This window comes from Acartia tonsa, chromosome 8 (assembly GCF_053477335.1).
Source record: "Acartia tonsa isolate MP-2025a chromosome 8, ASM5347733v1, whole genome shotgun sequence".
Taxonomy (NCBI): domain Eukaryota; kingdom Metazoa; phylum Arthropoda; class Copepoda; order Calanoida; family Acartiidae; genus Acartia; species Acartia tonsa.
Genome location: NC_137267.1, coordinates 8,043,769 through 8,060,803, shown reverse-complemented (window position 1 = coordinate 8,060,803; position 17,035 = coordinate 8,043,769). Strand labels below are relative to the sequence as shown.

The 17,035-nt window shown below is 33.2% G+C and overlaps 2 protein-coding genes across 9 annotated transcripts in view; both read right to left on the bottom strand.

Moving 5' to 3' along the window:
• LOC145325654 (uncharacterized) overlaps positions 1 to 7,156 on the bottom strand; it is a 56,666-nt gene extending 49,510 nt beyond the window's left edge. The window contains exons 1-2 of the mRNA XM_080168609.1: positions 7,072 to 7,156; positions 3,381 to 3,424 (exon numbers count right to left, since the gene is read on the bottom strand). Of these exons, the coding sequence (XP_080024735.1) occupies positions 3,381 to 3,418 (38 nt within the window). The 5' untranslated portion in view covers positions 3,419 to 3,424; positions 7,072 to 7,156. The remainder of the gene's footprint in view (positions 1 to 3,380; positions 3,425 to 7,071) is intronic.
• A 6,947-nt stretch (positions 7,157 to 14,103) lies between these two features.
• Tsp97E (Tetraspanin 97E) overlaps positions 14,104 to 17,035 on the bottom strand; it is a 44,867-nt gene continuing 41,935 nt past the window's right edge. For 7 of the 8 annotated variants that reach the window (XM_080168925.1, XM_080168924.1, XM_080168923.1 and 4 more), the window contains one exon: positions 14,104 to 14,691. Coding sequence is in view for 3 of the 8 variants with exons in the window: in XM_080168923.1 (XP_080025049.1) it covers positions 14,608 to 14,691 (84 nt within the window). In the remaining 5 variants the exon portion in view is untranslated. The remainder of the gene's footprint in view (positions 14,692 to 17,035) is intronic. The other variant, XR_013881677.1, reaches the window with a different exon arrangement.

Genomic DNA, 17,035 nt, shown 5'->3' with positions numbered 1-17,035 from the left:
AGAAAAATTGTGGATTAATTCTTTAAGAGAAACTAGCTTCTGCGCCGCTAGCATATTTTTAGGGATCTGGAAGGGCAGAACCTAAAACCATACCAAGGCTTACTTATAAAAAAATGAAATAGCCTAAAACCACCTATGGACCAATAAGAAGCTTCACTGTAAAGGAAAACCATATCAGTTCAGTGGTTAGCGAGATCCTTCGCTACAGACAGAACAAAAGCTTACTACTTTATATAATAGGATGATACCTTTAATGATATATTTTTTTGTTTTTTTAAACTAAAATAAAAAGTTGTAAGTCTCTCCCCTCCCCTTTTTCCCACACTATAAAGAAGTAAAGCTTTTTGCCTATAGCTTAAGATTTTGTAAACTGCTGAACCGATAGAGTTCTCCATTTTAGGGAATCTTAATATTTGCCTTTTGCATTTCCCTATCCCTTTAAATTCAAAGCCCCTAAATGCTAGGGGCGCTTCCGCTAGTGATAAACAAATAAATAAATGTAACACTATACTAGTAGTAGAGTAGCTGCGCATTCGGTTGATATTAAAAAAAAAACTTGGATCATGGAAAGAAAACAAAGTCATTCCTAAATTAGGACAGAAGTCACCTTCCTAGGAAGGACATAAGTAGCCTTCCTCAAGTGAGAATTTGTTAGATGAAGGGCATAACATGCCTCCCTTAACAAAGATTTTGCAAGATTGAGGACATAAGTAGCCTCCCTTCACCTCACAAAACCTAGCTTTTTGATCCTTCACATAGCAAAATCTGGCATAAAATTGGTTTTTGGTCCATCACATAGCAAAATATTAGAAAACTTAGCTTTCCTGTCCTTCACATAGCTAATTCTGGCAAAACATAGCAAATTCTTACAAAACATAGCAAATTCTTGCAAAACATTGCAAATTCTTGCAAAACATAGCAAATTCTTACAAAACATAGCTAATTCTTGCAAAACATAGCAAATTCTTGCAAAACATAGCAAATTATTGCAAAACATAGCAAATTATTGCAAAACATAGCAAATTCTTGCAAAACATAGCAAATTCTTGCAAAACATAGCAAATTCTTACAAAACATAGCAAATTCTTGGAAAACTTAGCTTTTCTGTCCTTCACATAGCTAATTCTGGCAAAACATAGCAAATTCTTGCAAAACATTGCAAATTCTTGCAAAACATAGCAAATTCTTACAAAACATAGCTAATTCTTGCAAAACATAGCAAATTCTTGCAAAACATAGCAAATTCTTGGAAAACCTAGCTTTTCTGTCCTTCACATAGCTAATTCTTGCAAAACATAGCAAATTCTTACAAAACATAGCAAATTCTTGGAAAACTTAGCTTTTCTGTCCTTCACATAGCTAATTCTTGCAAAACATAGCAAATTCTTGCAAAACATAGCAAATTCTTACAAAACATAGCAAATTCTTGGAAAACTTAGCTTTTCTGTCCTTCACATAGCTAATTCTTGCAAAACATATCAAATTCTTACAAAACATAGCAAATTCTTACAAAACATAGCAAATTCTTACAAAACGTAGCAAATTCTTGCAAAACATAGCAAATTCTTCCAATAAGGGTCCCAAACTCAAAAACAAATTTTCAGTGTCAAAAAATTTTTGGACTTAGCCAAATTTACTAAGGTTTCGAACCATTTCCCAAATCTTACAGTCAGTACCAAGGACACCAGGTCACCGTATCTTGAGAACCGGTGGTCGGATCGCGCTGAAAATTCGTTTTTGAGTTTGGGACACTTATTGCTATGAATTTGCTATGTATTGCAAGAATTTGCTATGTTTTGTAAGAATTTGCAATGTTTTGCAAGAATTTGCTATGTTTTGTAAGAATTTGCAATGTTTTGCAAGAATTTGCTATGTTATGTAAGAATTTGCTATAATTTGCAAGAATTAGCTATGTTTTGTAAGAATTTGCAATGTTTTGCAAGAATTTGCTATGTTTTGTAAGAATTTGTTATGTTTTGCAAGAATTAGCTATGTGAAGGACTGAAAAGCTAAGTTTTCCAAGAATTTGCTATGTTTTGTAAGAATTTGCTATGTTTTGTAAGAATTTGCTATGTTTTGCAAGAATTTGCTATGTTTTGTAAGAATTTGCTATGTTTTGCAAGAATTTGCTATGTTTTGTAAGAATTTGCAATGTTTTGCAAGAATTTGCTATGTTTTGCAAGAATTTGCTATGTTTTGCAAGAATTTGCTATGTTTTGCAAGAATTTGCTATGTTTTGCAAGAATTTGCTATGTTTTGCAAGAATTTGCTATGTTTTACAAGAATTTGCTATGTTTTGCAAGAATTTGCTATGTTTTGCAAGAATTTGCTATGTTTTGTAAGAATTTGCTATGTTTTGCAAGAATTTGCTATGTTTTGTAAGAATTTGCAATGTTTTGCAAGAATTTGCTATGTTTTGTAAGAATTTGCTATGTTTTGCAAGAATTTGCTATGTTTTGTAAGAATTTGCAATGTTTTGCAAGAATTTGCTATGTTTTGTAAGAATTTGCTATGTTTTGCAAGAATTAGCTATGTGAAGGACAGAAAAGCTAAGTTTTCCAAGAATTTGCTATGTTTTGTAAGAATTTGCTATGTTTTGTAAGAATTTGCTATGTTTTGCAAGAATTTGCTATGTTTTGTAAGAATTTGCTATGTTTGCAAGAATTTGCTATGTTTTGTAAGAATTTGCAATGTTTTGCAAGAATTTGCTATGTTTTGTAAGAATTTGCTATGTTTTGCAAGAATTAGCTATGTGAAGGACAGAAAGGCTAAGTTTTCCAAGAATTTGCTATGTTTTGTAAGAATTTGCTATGTTTTGCAAGAATTTGATATGTTTTGTAAGAATTTGCAATGTTTTGCAAGAATTTGCTATGTTTTGTAAGAATTTGCTATGTTTTGCAAGAATTAGCTATGTGAAGGACAGAAAAGCTAAGTTTTCCAAGAATTTGCTATGTTTTGCAAGAATTAGCTATGTGAAGGACAGAAAAGCTAAGTTTTCCAAGAATTTGCTATGTTTTGCAAGAATTTGCTATGTTTTGCAAGATGAAGGACATAAGCAGCCTTCCTAATGTAAGAATTTGTCAGACAAAGGACATAAGTCACCTCCCTTAAGTTAGATTTTGTTAGATGAAGGACATAAGTAGCCTTCCTTAGATCAATTTCCAGTGACTTCTGTCCTAATTAGGAATGACTTTGTTTTCTTTCCATGATCCAAAAACTTTTACTTTGTAAATAAGTTTTATTAATATTTTTTATATTCGTGGAAAATTGTCTGTAATACGATTGACATGATTTTGTAGTATGGTTGAAAACCGGTTCAAATCCAGCGGATATTGATCGGTATCGAAGCCATCCTGGAAAATGAATAAAAACCAACTCACCCAATAAAGAGAAGAAAAACCAGATGAATTCTGAGCATCTCCTCCTACAAATTCAATGGATATAAGATATAATCCTTATACTAGTAAGTAACAGGATGTTTGTTTGTCTGTATGTCTGTACCGAAGGATCTCGCTAACCGCTGAACCGATCTGGTTCTCCTTAACAGGGTAGCTTCTCATAGGTCCCGGGAAGGTTTATAACTATTTTGGGGGAAGGTACCACCACCCTCCCAAGAGAAATCACAATAAAATAAAAAAAATTAAATATTTCCGCCGCATAGTGTTGCTAGCGTAGTCCCGCTGCGTAGAGACATGAATTTAACAGCTGATAACATAGACAAATAATTTCTCAAATTAGATATTTAAAATAAAATAAAAACATTGAAGATATGATACGTGGATATATTAACAGGGGAAAATTTGTCGTCTATTTGGGTTGCTAATATGGACCTCATTTATTGGTCAGTTCGTTCAACCAGAATATGGGGAGGGGATGGGGTAAAGGTGATGGTTGCAAGCATTAGATAATCTGGTGTAACATCCAAGTAATATTGATTTAGAATTCATAATTAACAATAATTAAAAAGTCATAGATACGTAAATGTTTTTAAAATACAGTGTGTTTTTTTTATGACAACTTTTTTGAAAGCAATTTTACCCCACTTATAGTTATCAGAATTTAATGATTAACGGCTTATTTTCTTCGTTTTTTATAACCATTTTTAGAACATCAAAAAAATATTTCAGTTTTTTATTTAAAAAGTACAGTAAAATCAAAAATTCAAAACTAAGGTGTCAATTCTAAAAAAGGTTTTAGCGCATTTTTCTTAAGCTCAAATCTTCTACCCTTTGCAAGAAAAAAATTGGATTTTCAGTAGTCCACTTTGGGGGGCCAGTACTCCCTCCCTGGTTGAGATATGGCCTGCAAACTTTAATATGTTCTAGTACATGTCCCCAAAAGAATTTGTATCAATTCTGTATCTCAACTTTGAAGCGTTTTGCAGCCATTCTTGCAAAGGGTAAAAGATTTGAGCATGAGAAAAAAACGCTAAAACCATTTTTAGATGTTGACACCTAGGTTTTGAATTTTATATTTTACTCTACTTTTTTAATAAAAACTGAAATATTTTTTTTGATGTGTTATAAATGGTTATAAAAAAACGAAGAAAATAAGCCATTATTCATTAAATTCTGATAACTATAAGTGAGGTAAAATTTCTTTCAAAAAAGTTCTCTTAAAAAAAACACAATGTATAAGTATATGTTTTAGAATAAAATGAATAATGCGTATTAAATATATTTAATTTTTAAAAATTGTTAGTCAAACACCTTCTTTATGTCTAAAATAATAAAATAACCAAAACTGGATTTATTATTACTTGGATCTTGGATTAGATTTTCATGTTTTATAATAATAAAGTGAACCACGCAGTAGGCAAAATATCAATTAAACCCTTTAACCCTCCCCTCCTACTGTATTAACAAAAACTGATTAATAAATGACAGGGAAAATAGCAACCTAAATTCAAAATTGGCGACAATTTTTTCTTTGTGTTAATATCCACTTATATTCACGTACATCCATTGAAACAATATATTTGCAAGTCTCATAAATCAAAATTATATTGTTTCGTGTTTTAAAATAAATATTAATACTTTTTATGATTTCAAGCTACTTTCATATACTGAACAATCTTTGTTTAGAGAACTTTAAGTAACTTAGGCAGCGTTGCGGAGCCGTTTGATTTTGGTGCGGCTCCGACCTAAAATCAAGAAAAAACTCGACATACTTTTTTTCCAAGTCTATTTTTGACTTTTTGAAGGTTTTAAAAGTTCAATTGCTGATAAAAATGGACTTGAAAAACTTAATAGGGGCATTTGCACATGACAAAACAGAGTTACCAAATTATAATTTATAAAAAATCTCTTTATTTATCTAGTCCGGAGCCGGAGCCGTTTTTTTAAAAAAAAAATACGACTCCGGCTCTAGCAAAATATGGCGGCTCCACGGCTCCCGGCTCCGCAACACAGAACATAGGAGTAAATAAATAAAAGTTTTATCTTAAGTTGAACAGCACTTCCTAAATTAAGGATGATTTCTGAACTACGAGCCTTTGGCAGTATTAGTGTTTACACCTATGCTGCTAACAACTTGGCCAGTAGTAATCATATTTTGTCTATAGCGAAGGATCTCGCTAACCGCTAAACCGATTTAGTTCTTCTTTCTAGTAAAGTTTCTTACAGGTCCAGAGTAGTTTATTTACTATTTGGGGGGGGGGGGGGGAGGAGGAAATTTCCAGCCTCCCAATAAAAAATGACCACCCCCCCCCCCTTAAAAAAATTCATTTTCTTTTTCTTTTTTTAAACTCAAATTTAAAAAGGATGGGGACGTTTCCTTCTCCCACCTTGAGTGCCCCTAGAGGCCTCTAGGGGGGGTTCATAGCCGCTAGTAAACAGTTTTCTGTATTCCCGACTTGGTCCCAAGTAACTAATCTATTTCCAATAAAAGTTTGAAACTCCTACCACACTGCTTATTTGACTAGTTTTCCAATCATGGGTTATCTATAATACAAAGTAGCTTAATGTCTGTCCGTCCGTCTGAAGCTTAAGATCTCGGTAACCACTGAACCGATCGGATTCTACTCTTAAGGGAATATACCTACTGGTCCTGTGGTGGTTTTAAGCTATTTTCTTGGGGGGTGGGACACCCCCAACCCCCCCAAAAACCAAAAAATCCCCTCATTTTTTTTGTAGGAGATATCCTTATTTTGATATTCTTATTTTTTTTTTTTTTTACAAATTTCACCATAACTTTTTTTTATCATCTCTTAGGGCAAAGCCCCTAGAGGCTAGGGGCGAAGCCGCTATTCTATAATACAAAGTAGCTTGATGTCTGTCCATGAAACGTGGATAAAAATAAAAAAAATATTTGACTAAACCCAATTTTATTAGCCCCGAGGGCTAAAAAACTGGTTTTAATCTTAAGATTGTACATTTTTATATTTGTTGAAAACTGGATATAATAAGATGCTAGACATAGTTTTTTCGTATAGATGAGAACCGTTCTAATCACGCGCAGGGGCGTCCAAGCTTTTTTATTTGGGGGGGGGGGGGGATAAAATTTTTTTTTAAGTGGGGAGTAATTTGTTTGTTTTATTTTGTTAGGGATTATTTATTTGGGAGGAGGGGGGGGGGTAAATACCCCCTCCTATATGGTTGGTGGTGCGTACGGCACCCCTAAAGTAGGGGTAAATTTTAAATGGGGGGAGGGTGTGTATGTGTATTTACCCCCCCCCCCCCCCCAATGCAAGGTCAAATTTAAAAAAAAACCTTAGGTTTGTTTTAAAAGTGAGACTCAAATTAAATAGAATTTAGTATTTACAAAATCTACGTGATAAAAAGTGATCAAATAAAAAGCACTTTTTAGACAGTGACTGTTAAGAAAACTACGAAGTTTCGAATAAAAAATGAAAATATACAGAAAAGCAAAACAAATGAGTCAGTCCTTAAATTTAAACATTTAGATTCAAAATATAAAAAAAAACAAATATACTTTACTCAGTAAAATAAACCTATTTTTCACCACAATTATATACGTTTTTTTGTAACAAAATCAATATACAAAACAAAACCAGCATCGTTTTATTATATGATAAATTAAATAGATGTTAATGCAAGTAGTTTGTTATACCTTTCTTAGTTTTGTCCTAGGAGGCTAAGCTAAAACTAATATATATACACTGGGTTAGAAATGGTTAGAAAGAGGAGAGAGAGAGAGAGAGAGAGAGAGAGAGAAGAGAGAGAATAAATATTTCTCGCATTGTATTATAGACAGCTTTCCGCGGATATCAAAATGGAACATTATAAGATTAAAATAATTTTGTTTGTCCCAAAGGTGGTATTGATTTTATTTTAATATATGTGGAAAATTGTCTGTAATACTATACTATAAATAATATTTTAGTGTGGCTTATAACCGGTTCTAATCAAGCGGATATTGATCGGTTTCGAGGCCGTACTGGAAAGGTGATGGTTACACTTGGATTGATGGAGAGTATATATTATATGCTGTTTCTATAGTAATAATATTATAATATCACACAAGAATTTTAGACTTATTTGATCTCCATTTTTGCTGTGATTGAACAATATTTCTCATTTTACAAACCGCCTACAGTTAAGGGCAATTGAGGGGGTTGGAAGCAACGGGTGGCGGCTCTTTGGCCTCCGTCTTTGAAAGAGAGAATGTGGTGTTTTCTCAATAAAGTTAATAAAAGATTATTAGAAGAGCAAGAATACCTCCACACCAACAGATCTAAAGTATAGATGTATATTCAGAAAACAACCTCCCTTTATTTTTCAAAGACCTCTTTCGTCTGCTTCTAAATTATTTTCTGCTACTTAGCTGTGTTTATATAAGCGACACCATTGGTTGATTTTCAATGACCCAATAGGAAGGTTGCACAAGATGGTTGCGATGAGGAGATACAGTTATTTAACCCTTTCTCCCTCTAATGAGATCTTAAACTTCAGACAAAAAAAACATTACTAATTTATATCATAGGAATACAAATTGTAGAACATAAAGCAATTTGTTACAAAAAAGGATAAAAATAAGCTGAGAACTCGATTACCTATAGTGGCAGTTTTACATACAGGGTGCGCCACATAAATCCGGACTTTTTTTAAACGGCCATAGCGCCAAAACTACTTGACCAATCAGGACGTTTGACCCCACTATAAAAAGCTTAGGTAATGACCTTTTTGCCCATGAAAATCTTTGGACGATAGAGGACGTGTACGCCAAGCTGGCCGCGCATATATTCAACAAGGCAGATTCGAATCGCGCAGATAAATTACCGTGGATTTATGACTTCGGCCAACTAAATTTGACCTCATCCCATCTGTAGGTGAGATGGACTAATGAAACTTGCTGGAGATACTCTCAGATACCTAGTGAAAACACTAGAAAAGACTAAAGCTCTCTATCCCAGCTGACTTAGCTGTAGTACTCCGACAAAGTGGATCGTGGTAGATTTTAAGATGTCAAAAACATCAAAAATCTTGAAAATTTCTCGGTTCTTGACTTCAGGGGCCCATATGGAACCTTGAAACTCGTTTTAGACTATGTATCGCGCTGATAACCCTATCTTAATCTTCGTGCCATTATTAAAAAGGTATAAAACATTGTTCTAGCTTAACTGTGGCCCAAATGATAGCCGCCGTGTCAAAGGGTAGCTTTAAAGTTGGGTTAATTTGGATCCTGCTGTTACTCACTCTTTAAGGAGATGTGGCTTCCCAGCAGCCCAATTCTTAATCCAATGGACTTTTGGGCCTGGAGCGCAGTTAAAGCATGAACCAATAGACGCGCCTATATAAAAAAGACCTCTCTCATTGCTCCTATTATGGAGAACTTCGCCTGCTTGAACAGGGACATGGTGACCAGGGTTGGCGGGCGGTTCAGGGGGCGGATAGAGGCGGTGATTGAGGCTGGTGGCGATTTTATTAAATAATCTGATAGTCATATACCTAGGTTCCTTCCCAGTTTTTAAAATTCAATCAAATCTTTAAAATTGACGATTTTATGTTTATTTGTTTAAAAATAAGAAAAAGTCCGGATTTATGTGGTGCACCCTGTAAATAGTGTTAGAATAGTCCGTTCACTCCGTTGTCGTCGGAGGTTTAATTTGAATTCACACAACATCCACACTGGACTAAAACCCCTTTTGCTGTTGTTGAAGGCTTAATTTGAATTTATATATTATCCACAGTGGTCTTAAAACCATTCTATTTTCGTCACAGAATTAATTTGAATTTACACAATATTCACAGTGCAGTGGGTTAAAAACCATTAATTTGTTGTTGGAGGTTTAATTTGAATTTACACAATATCCACAGTCAGTGGACTAAAAACTATTCTGTGTGGTTGGAGGATTAATTTAAATTTACACAATATCCACAGTGGACTAAAAACTATTCTGTTGGAGTCAGTGGTCAAATTTGAATTTACACAATATCCACAGTGAACTAAAAACTATCCTGTGTGGTTGGAGGATTAATTTAAATTTACACAATATCCACAGTGGACTAAAAACTATTCTGTTGGAGTCAGTGGTCAAATTTGAATTTACACAATATCCACAGTGGACTAAAAACTATTCTGTTGGAGTCAGTGGTCAAATTTGAATTTACACAATATCCACAGTGGACTAAAAACTATTCTGTTGGAGTCAGTAGTCAAATTTGAATTTACACAATATCCACAGTGGACTGAAAACTATTCTGTTGGAGTCAGTGGTCAAATTTTATTTACACAATATCCACAGTGGACTAAAACCATTCTGTTGTTGATGGAGATTTAGTTGGAGGTTTTATTTGAATAATTTTAATCTTATAAAACAGTTTTTAACCCATTGTGTCACAGTAACTTTATAAAGTTAAACTTCACAGCAAGTAAAATAAAGAGAAAATGATCTTTTTGGTCCAATTATGGTATCCTTACAAAACAAAAAATATTCTAAAATAATAAAAGTTTATCTACATTGTGTAAACACCAAAGATATGTAAAAGGAGAGAAATGACCAACCATACTAGAATAAAAGTTTAACTACATTGTGTAAACACCAAAGATATGTAAAAGGAGAGAAATGACCAACCATACCAGAATAAAAGTTTATCTACATTGTGTAAACACCAAAGATATGTAAAAGGAGAGAAATGACCAACCATACTAGAATAAAAGTTTATCTACATTGTGTAAACACCAAAGATATGTAAAAGGAGAGAAATGACCACCTAAAAGAAAAGTGAGTATAATCTTCTAGTAAAATTATATCGGTAGAGAAATACAACAAGGCAAAAATTCTATAATATAAAGTAGTAGAATGTCTTCTTGTCTGTCCGCTAAGATCTCGTATAACTATACAGCTGGACTATTATTTTCAGGCAAGTTTAGTATTAGTCCAGGACAAGTCATTAACATTTCAACGAAAGATATAACAATTGCCCCGAAGAAAAAATTGCCCAGCTTAAAATAAAAGCTGGGTAGGGAACACCACAAAACTTGAGGCTAGGGGCGCAGCCACTTAATTAAAATTACAATACGCAATTACAAAACGTTTCCACAGTTGGTATTGCTCCGAATAAGATTTATTTCTGTAATTTTCTACGTATTTTTATGATTTTTTTCTTCAAAAACTACGTTTTAACAGAAAAATTATATAGAAATTATAAACCTTTCCAGGGACCTATGAGAAGCTACCGTGTTATTGAAAACCCAATAGGTTCAGCGGTTAGCGAGATCCATTGGTACAAACAAACAGACAGACATCTTTGTACTTTGTATTTTAGATAGATATAAATCAAGTTTGAACTCTGCAAGTTAAGAATTAACCAATCAAAATTAAAAAGTACCCAAAGTTTTACAGCCACCGAATATAATAAGAATTATAAAACTTTGGGTACCAGTTTTTTTTGATATCCTATTTGTATAGTCTGTGGGGTGATCAAAGTTTTAAAGCCAACGAATATGATAAGAACTTGAAACTTTTACCATTTTTAAAAGCGAAGCTTTTCTATAATTAGGGTCCGTACGTACGTCTGTAACGGATAGCTTTTTTCGTTTGTTTAGGCATGTTAGAATTGTCCTATCGATTTTAAACTTTGTATAGTGATTCCTTAATAGTTAGGTACGATTTGGAAAGCGTAGCAACTCTATAATCACTACCAGAATGTCCGTACGTCAATTTTAAACATGTTGATTTTTTTTTACTTTTTTAACATCAAATTCGTATGTGATCTAATTATCCGATTGATCTGATTTTTGGTTTACTGATTCCTGGGACAACAAAGTATTATATTATAAGCAAAGCAACCCTATAATCAAGTCATAATAATGTAAGTATGTCCATAAACATTATCCTGTTTTTTAACAAATTTACTTACAATTTTGCTTCGACTCTTATACATTATATTATGATTATTCAGTTCTGACATTATACAAGTGTTTATGTTCGTTTGTCTACAGTTTCAGAGCTTTGCTTTTATGGATGTTGTCATTCTTGGTTTGTGTACAGTTGACAGTCCCCTCCTTCACTGGTTATCCTCTCTAATCTGTGAGAGCAACTCTACAGATGGTGATCAAAGTTTTAGAGTCAAAATTTTGGGTAACAGCTTTTTGTAGAATTGTAAGTCCCCTCCTTCCCTGAGCTGGATCTTTAAATCATTTCAATGGTGCGCAGGGTGATTTAGCGCACCATTGAAATGATTTAAAGATCCAGCTCGGGTTATCCTCTCTAATCTGTGAGAGCAACTCTACAGATTGTGATTAAAGTTTTAGAGTAAAAATATATGATTAATGTGTTATAAAACTTTGGGTACCAGCTTTTTCTACAGTTGACAGTCCCCTCCTTCATTGGTTATCCTCTCTAGTCTATGAGATAAATACTACAGTTAGTTCTCAAAGTTTTAGAGTCAAAATATATGATAAAGATTTATAAAACTTTGGGTACCACCTTTTTTTTACACATGAAAATCCCCTCCTTCCCTGTATGTCCTCTCTATCTGTAAGAGAAACTCTACAGATGGTGTTCAAAGTTTAAGAGTCAAAATATATTATAAAGGTGTTATAAAACTTTGGGTACCAGCTTTATGTAGAATTGACAGTCCCCTCCTTCCCTGTATGTCCTCTCTAGTCTATGAGATAAATGCTATAGTTAGTTCTCAAAGCTTTAGAGTCAAAATATATGATTAATGTGTTATAAAACTTTGGGTACCAGCTTTTTCTACAGTTGACAGTCCCCTCCTTCCCTGTATGTCCTCTCTAGTCTATGAGATAAATGCTATAGTTAGTTCTCATAAATTAAATTTATATGATTATAAAACATTGGGTACCAGCTTTATGTAGAATTGTAAGTCCCATCCATCCCTGGCAATCCTCTCTTTCTGTAAGAGGAACTCTACAGGTGGTGCTTTCCATCAATCAATCTTAGTAAATGGCTGCCGGAGGCTTTCACAGAGAAGAATAGGTGTAGGAAATCTTTATAATAAAGTAACTGGATGTGTGTTTGACCGAAGGATCTCGCTAACCGCTGAACCGATCGGGTTCTCCTTAACAGGGCATTTTCTCATAGGTCCCGGTAAGGTTTATAACTATTTTGGGTTAGGGTACAACCACCCTCCCAAGTAAAATCGACAAAAATAAAAAAAACGCCGCTATGCGGACATTTTTGCAATTAGCTAAAAACATAACTAATACCATATATCGCCAAAAAAATATTTTCGGTAAATAACTGATTTTCAAATAGATTGAAAAGAAACCATTTTACGTGTCCCTAGAGGAAACTAGGGGCGTAGCCGCTAGTACATTAATATTGTGCCAGGAGACTAATTGCCAATTTAGCGTGAATTTCAGAGAAGAGGATGATAAATTAGATAATTATCGCATCGTGTTATACTGCTTGGGGTATGGTCGGACCTCCACGTGGTCCAAGCGGAAACATTCATCCGGATGGCTAACCGACAAGGAGGCCAGAGGAGACAAAACTGTAATGTACAGGGCAACCTGCAGCCGTCTTTTTTTGGCAACGGAGGGGGAGATCAGTAGCCGAGTTCTCTCTCTTCTTAAAAACATGTAGGCCAGACACTGTTAGTGCAAACGCACGAGCAGTAGGCAGTGTACTATCGGTACAGAACGCCCTAGAAGAAGAAGATCATGTTATACTGCTTTCCGCGGATATTAAAATTAAAAGTTGTAAGATTAATTGCAGTTTTGTTACCTTCCAAAAGCCACAGGCCCTGCCTAACAAAACTGGAATAAATGTTATGATTTTATTTTAAAATATTCGTAGAAATTTAATATGATACAATACGATAATTGATTTATCAGTAAGCTCACCACCAGTTCTAGTCTAGCAGACATTAATAAGATTCGAAGCCCTATTGAAAAATATTTTTTAGCACTAATATCTCTTAATTATATTCTGGACAGGATAAATTATGTTTCGGAAGTTATAATTTTCAAACGAATACATAAATTGTATGTTTAATCGGATATTTACTGCTGAGGGCAATTAAGTTTTACAGTTTTTCTCTTGGGAAAGTGAGGGTAGCCTTCTCCAATATAATCATTCCTTAAACCTATAAGAAGCTTCACTGTTAAGTCGGTTAGAAAAACCTTATAAAAAAACATACAGGCATTCAGTTACTTCTATAAGTAATAGCGGCTTCGCCCCTAGCCTGTAGGGGCTTTGCCCCAAAAGGTTTGATCAAACTAATTTTTCGTAATTTGGATTTAAAAGAAAAATAAAATTTTTTTTTGGTGGGGGGAGTTAGTCGACCCACTATTTTAATTTTAGTCTTTAAATTTTTTTATATTTATTTTGGGGGGGGGGGTATTATCGAGGGTACTTAGCTGTGTAGAGTTGGCTACGCTTTCTAAATTGTACCCAACTCTTATAGGAATCATCATGCAAAGTTTGAAATCGATAGGACAATTCTAACGTGTCTAAATTAACGAAAAAAGCTGACCGTTCCGGACAGACCGATCCTAATTATAGAAAAGCTTAGCTCTTAAAAATTTGTTTATTTAAAATAAAAGTATATACTTTTTAGTTAAGAATATATAGTTCATAAAATTGTTCTTTAATAATCCAGTAATCTAGTAAAAAGCCGTCTTGGTCTGGTCATTTAAAACAGAAAATGAGTAATCAAACAAAAACTGTTATCCAACTATAAAACTGTATTCAAAGTTTAAAGATCTTGGGTTACAAAAATACAAATCTATCACATTGTGTTCTGTTAAAAAAATTTTAATTAGAAAAATATCAAAATAGAAAATTTAAAAACATCCAAAAATATATAAATTGCGCGATTTAAAGTTAGTAAAAAATATTAAATTATGCTCTTTGCAATTATATCAAAATTAAATAAATTTAGTTAGTAATCTTAAAACTCTCATAATTTGAATTTCAAAATAAACAATCTTTAAATTGTTTTTATTTTTAAAAAGTAAAAAGTTTAATACTTAAGATTAGATAAAAATATAAAAGAGATTCTAAATAATATAAATAACAGTTTCATATTACTAAAAAATTAGAAGAAAAAAAATTTCAAATATGGCGTATCATTAAAACCAGGAGAGTTGTTAATAAGTTTGATGCCGCATTCAATTTTAAATTTTGGCGCGCGCGCGGGAATGTGATGAAGTTTATTGTGTGCGCGGTTTTTTTTATAGTCCACCATTTCCGGCGAGGCCGCTGTTGACTGGATCAACAAGATTGCGGTAACGGCAGGCAACAACTCCGCCAATCAGCTGAAAATAAAAAAAATACTTTAAAATAAATAATATTCCGAAAAAACTTTTAATTGAAATAAAAAAATTATGTGACATAGAGAAAGTCAAGTAGGATATTAATTTTAACGCAGGGGTATATATTTTCTGAAATTGCCTCTACTTAGGGTAGAAGGAAAGAAAATAGAAAAAGGGAGAGGTAAGTTTCGGGTAAAATCCGTAAAGGTTATGTGTTGTAAGTTAAAAATAGTATTAGAACGATAAAAATTTATGTTAACTTTAAAAAAAAAAATTTGTTTATAGTTCTTTTCAATAAGAAATACACATATTTAGTGAATATTATCATTCTACTACTATTTTTAAGCCTTAAAACACACACCTTTACGGATTTTACCCGAAACCTACCTCTCCCTTTCACGTATTTTTAGATACTATATAAATTTTGAAAGTGGTGTAAGTTTGGAAAATACACACCCCCTTTGTGAACTTTAAACCAAAAATCAAGTCAGTGGTCCATACAAGTATTTTTATCCTTTAAAATCCATTTGAATTATCAGAAATACAATAATTATGTACACTACATATTAAAAAAGTCAAAAAAAAATCTAATCTACTTTTCCGGCTAAGACAAAAATAATCTAGAATTTACCGATTTTGATTCATAATGCTATGAAAAAAATTATATCATTAACCAATATCCCATTATTTTATAAGTGGACCACCCTAGACCCATGAACCAAGCAAACCCGGTTTTTTAAAAATAACCCAACCCATTGGGTTTTATTAATAAAATCCGTTTTTTTGGGGTTATATTATTTTCTAATGATTATTACCTGGGAATTTTAAGATATAAGGTTAAATCATTTTTATTAAGTAACAGGATGTTTGTCTGTACCATAGTATCTCGCTAACCGCTCTCCTGTACAGGGTAGCTTTTCAAAGGTCCAGGGAAGGTTTATTCCAATTTTGGGGGAGGGCACCACAAATCTCCTAAGAGAAAAGTACCCCCCCCCCCCCAAATTAGTTAAAAACCTTCAACGGACCCGTGAGAAGCTAATTGTAATTGAGAACTATATCGGTTCAGTGGTTAGGGAGTTATTTAGTATATAGGGACAGACATTCTGTTACTTATATATAAAAATAAGCAGTTAAAATGCAGTTATACAATAATTAAAATAAAATGTTTTTATAATATCAATTGTTTGTTTGAAAATAGTACTCCTTATAAGTCAAAATAGAGTTAACATTATCGACAAAAGGTACATTTTGTTTTTTTTTGAGTTAAAAAAAACAATAAAACCCAACTTGGGTTTTTTATGCTAACCCTGGAACCAAGGGATAATGAATCTGAGAAAAAATTTTTTAAAACAAATTTTAGCCAGTCAAAAATTACAAAGAGAGGGGCAGGTTTCTGGTAGAATCCGTAATGGTGTGTGTTTTAAGGTTTAAAAATAGTAGTAGAACGATAATATTCACTAAATATGTGTGTTTCTTATTGAAAAGAACTATAGACAAAAATTTCTTTTAAAAAGTTAACACCTTTACGGATTTTACCCGAAACCCACCTCTCCCTTTTTAAAATGTACTTTGGAGGGTAGGTAGGGATTGTCCACTAGTAAAAAATGTATCCTTCCGATAATTCTTCTCATCCTACATGAAAATCTTTTTGCAAGTATTGATATCATCTTGAAAATACTATTTCTCAATATTCTATTCTTAGAAAGATATTGGGAAAATATCTATACAATCAATAACAAATCATGATTATAAAAAAATGAATTAATTAAGATTTTAGTAATTTAAATCTAAAATATTTTTGTTTATTTTTTGTTCCTTAAAAAATAGATATAATAAATGTGGATATTATGGCAGAGGAAATTTTGTTGTCAATCTAGGTTGCTACTGTAGTCCTCATTTAATGGTCAGTACTTTCCTCCAGTAGGAGGGAGGGATGGAGGTAAAAGGGTGGATGGGTGGTGCCGTTCTATTATCCAGCTGAAATGACTATTTTATTAGATCAGGCGAAAATATTGTAAAATATTATATCCAAGCAATTATAGGTATAGTGATTCGGATCGAGGAAAGAAAATGAATAAGCAGGTTACGTCGCATTTTTACAGTAGCTTTTCTCCCCTGCATGAGGAGCTAACCCTGCGGGGCAATCATTAATAATTACCTAACCTATCAAAAGCTATCGAATAAAATACGATGAAACCCTCTACTTCGGTTTCTTTCCACGATCCATTGATTTTAAGAAAGGTACCCCAAAACCACTAAAATCCACACAAAAATGTTTAGCGCTTCGCGCCATAATTAAAAGAAGACAACTTTCTTACATATAAGTAAAGTCTAGAAGCCAGGGTTC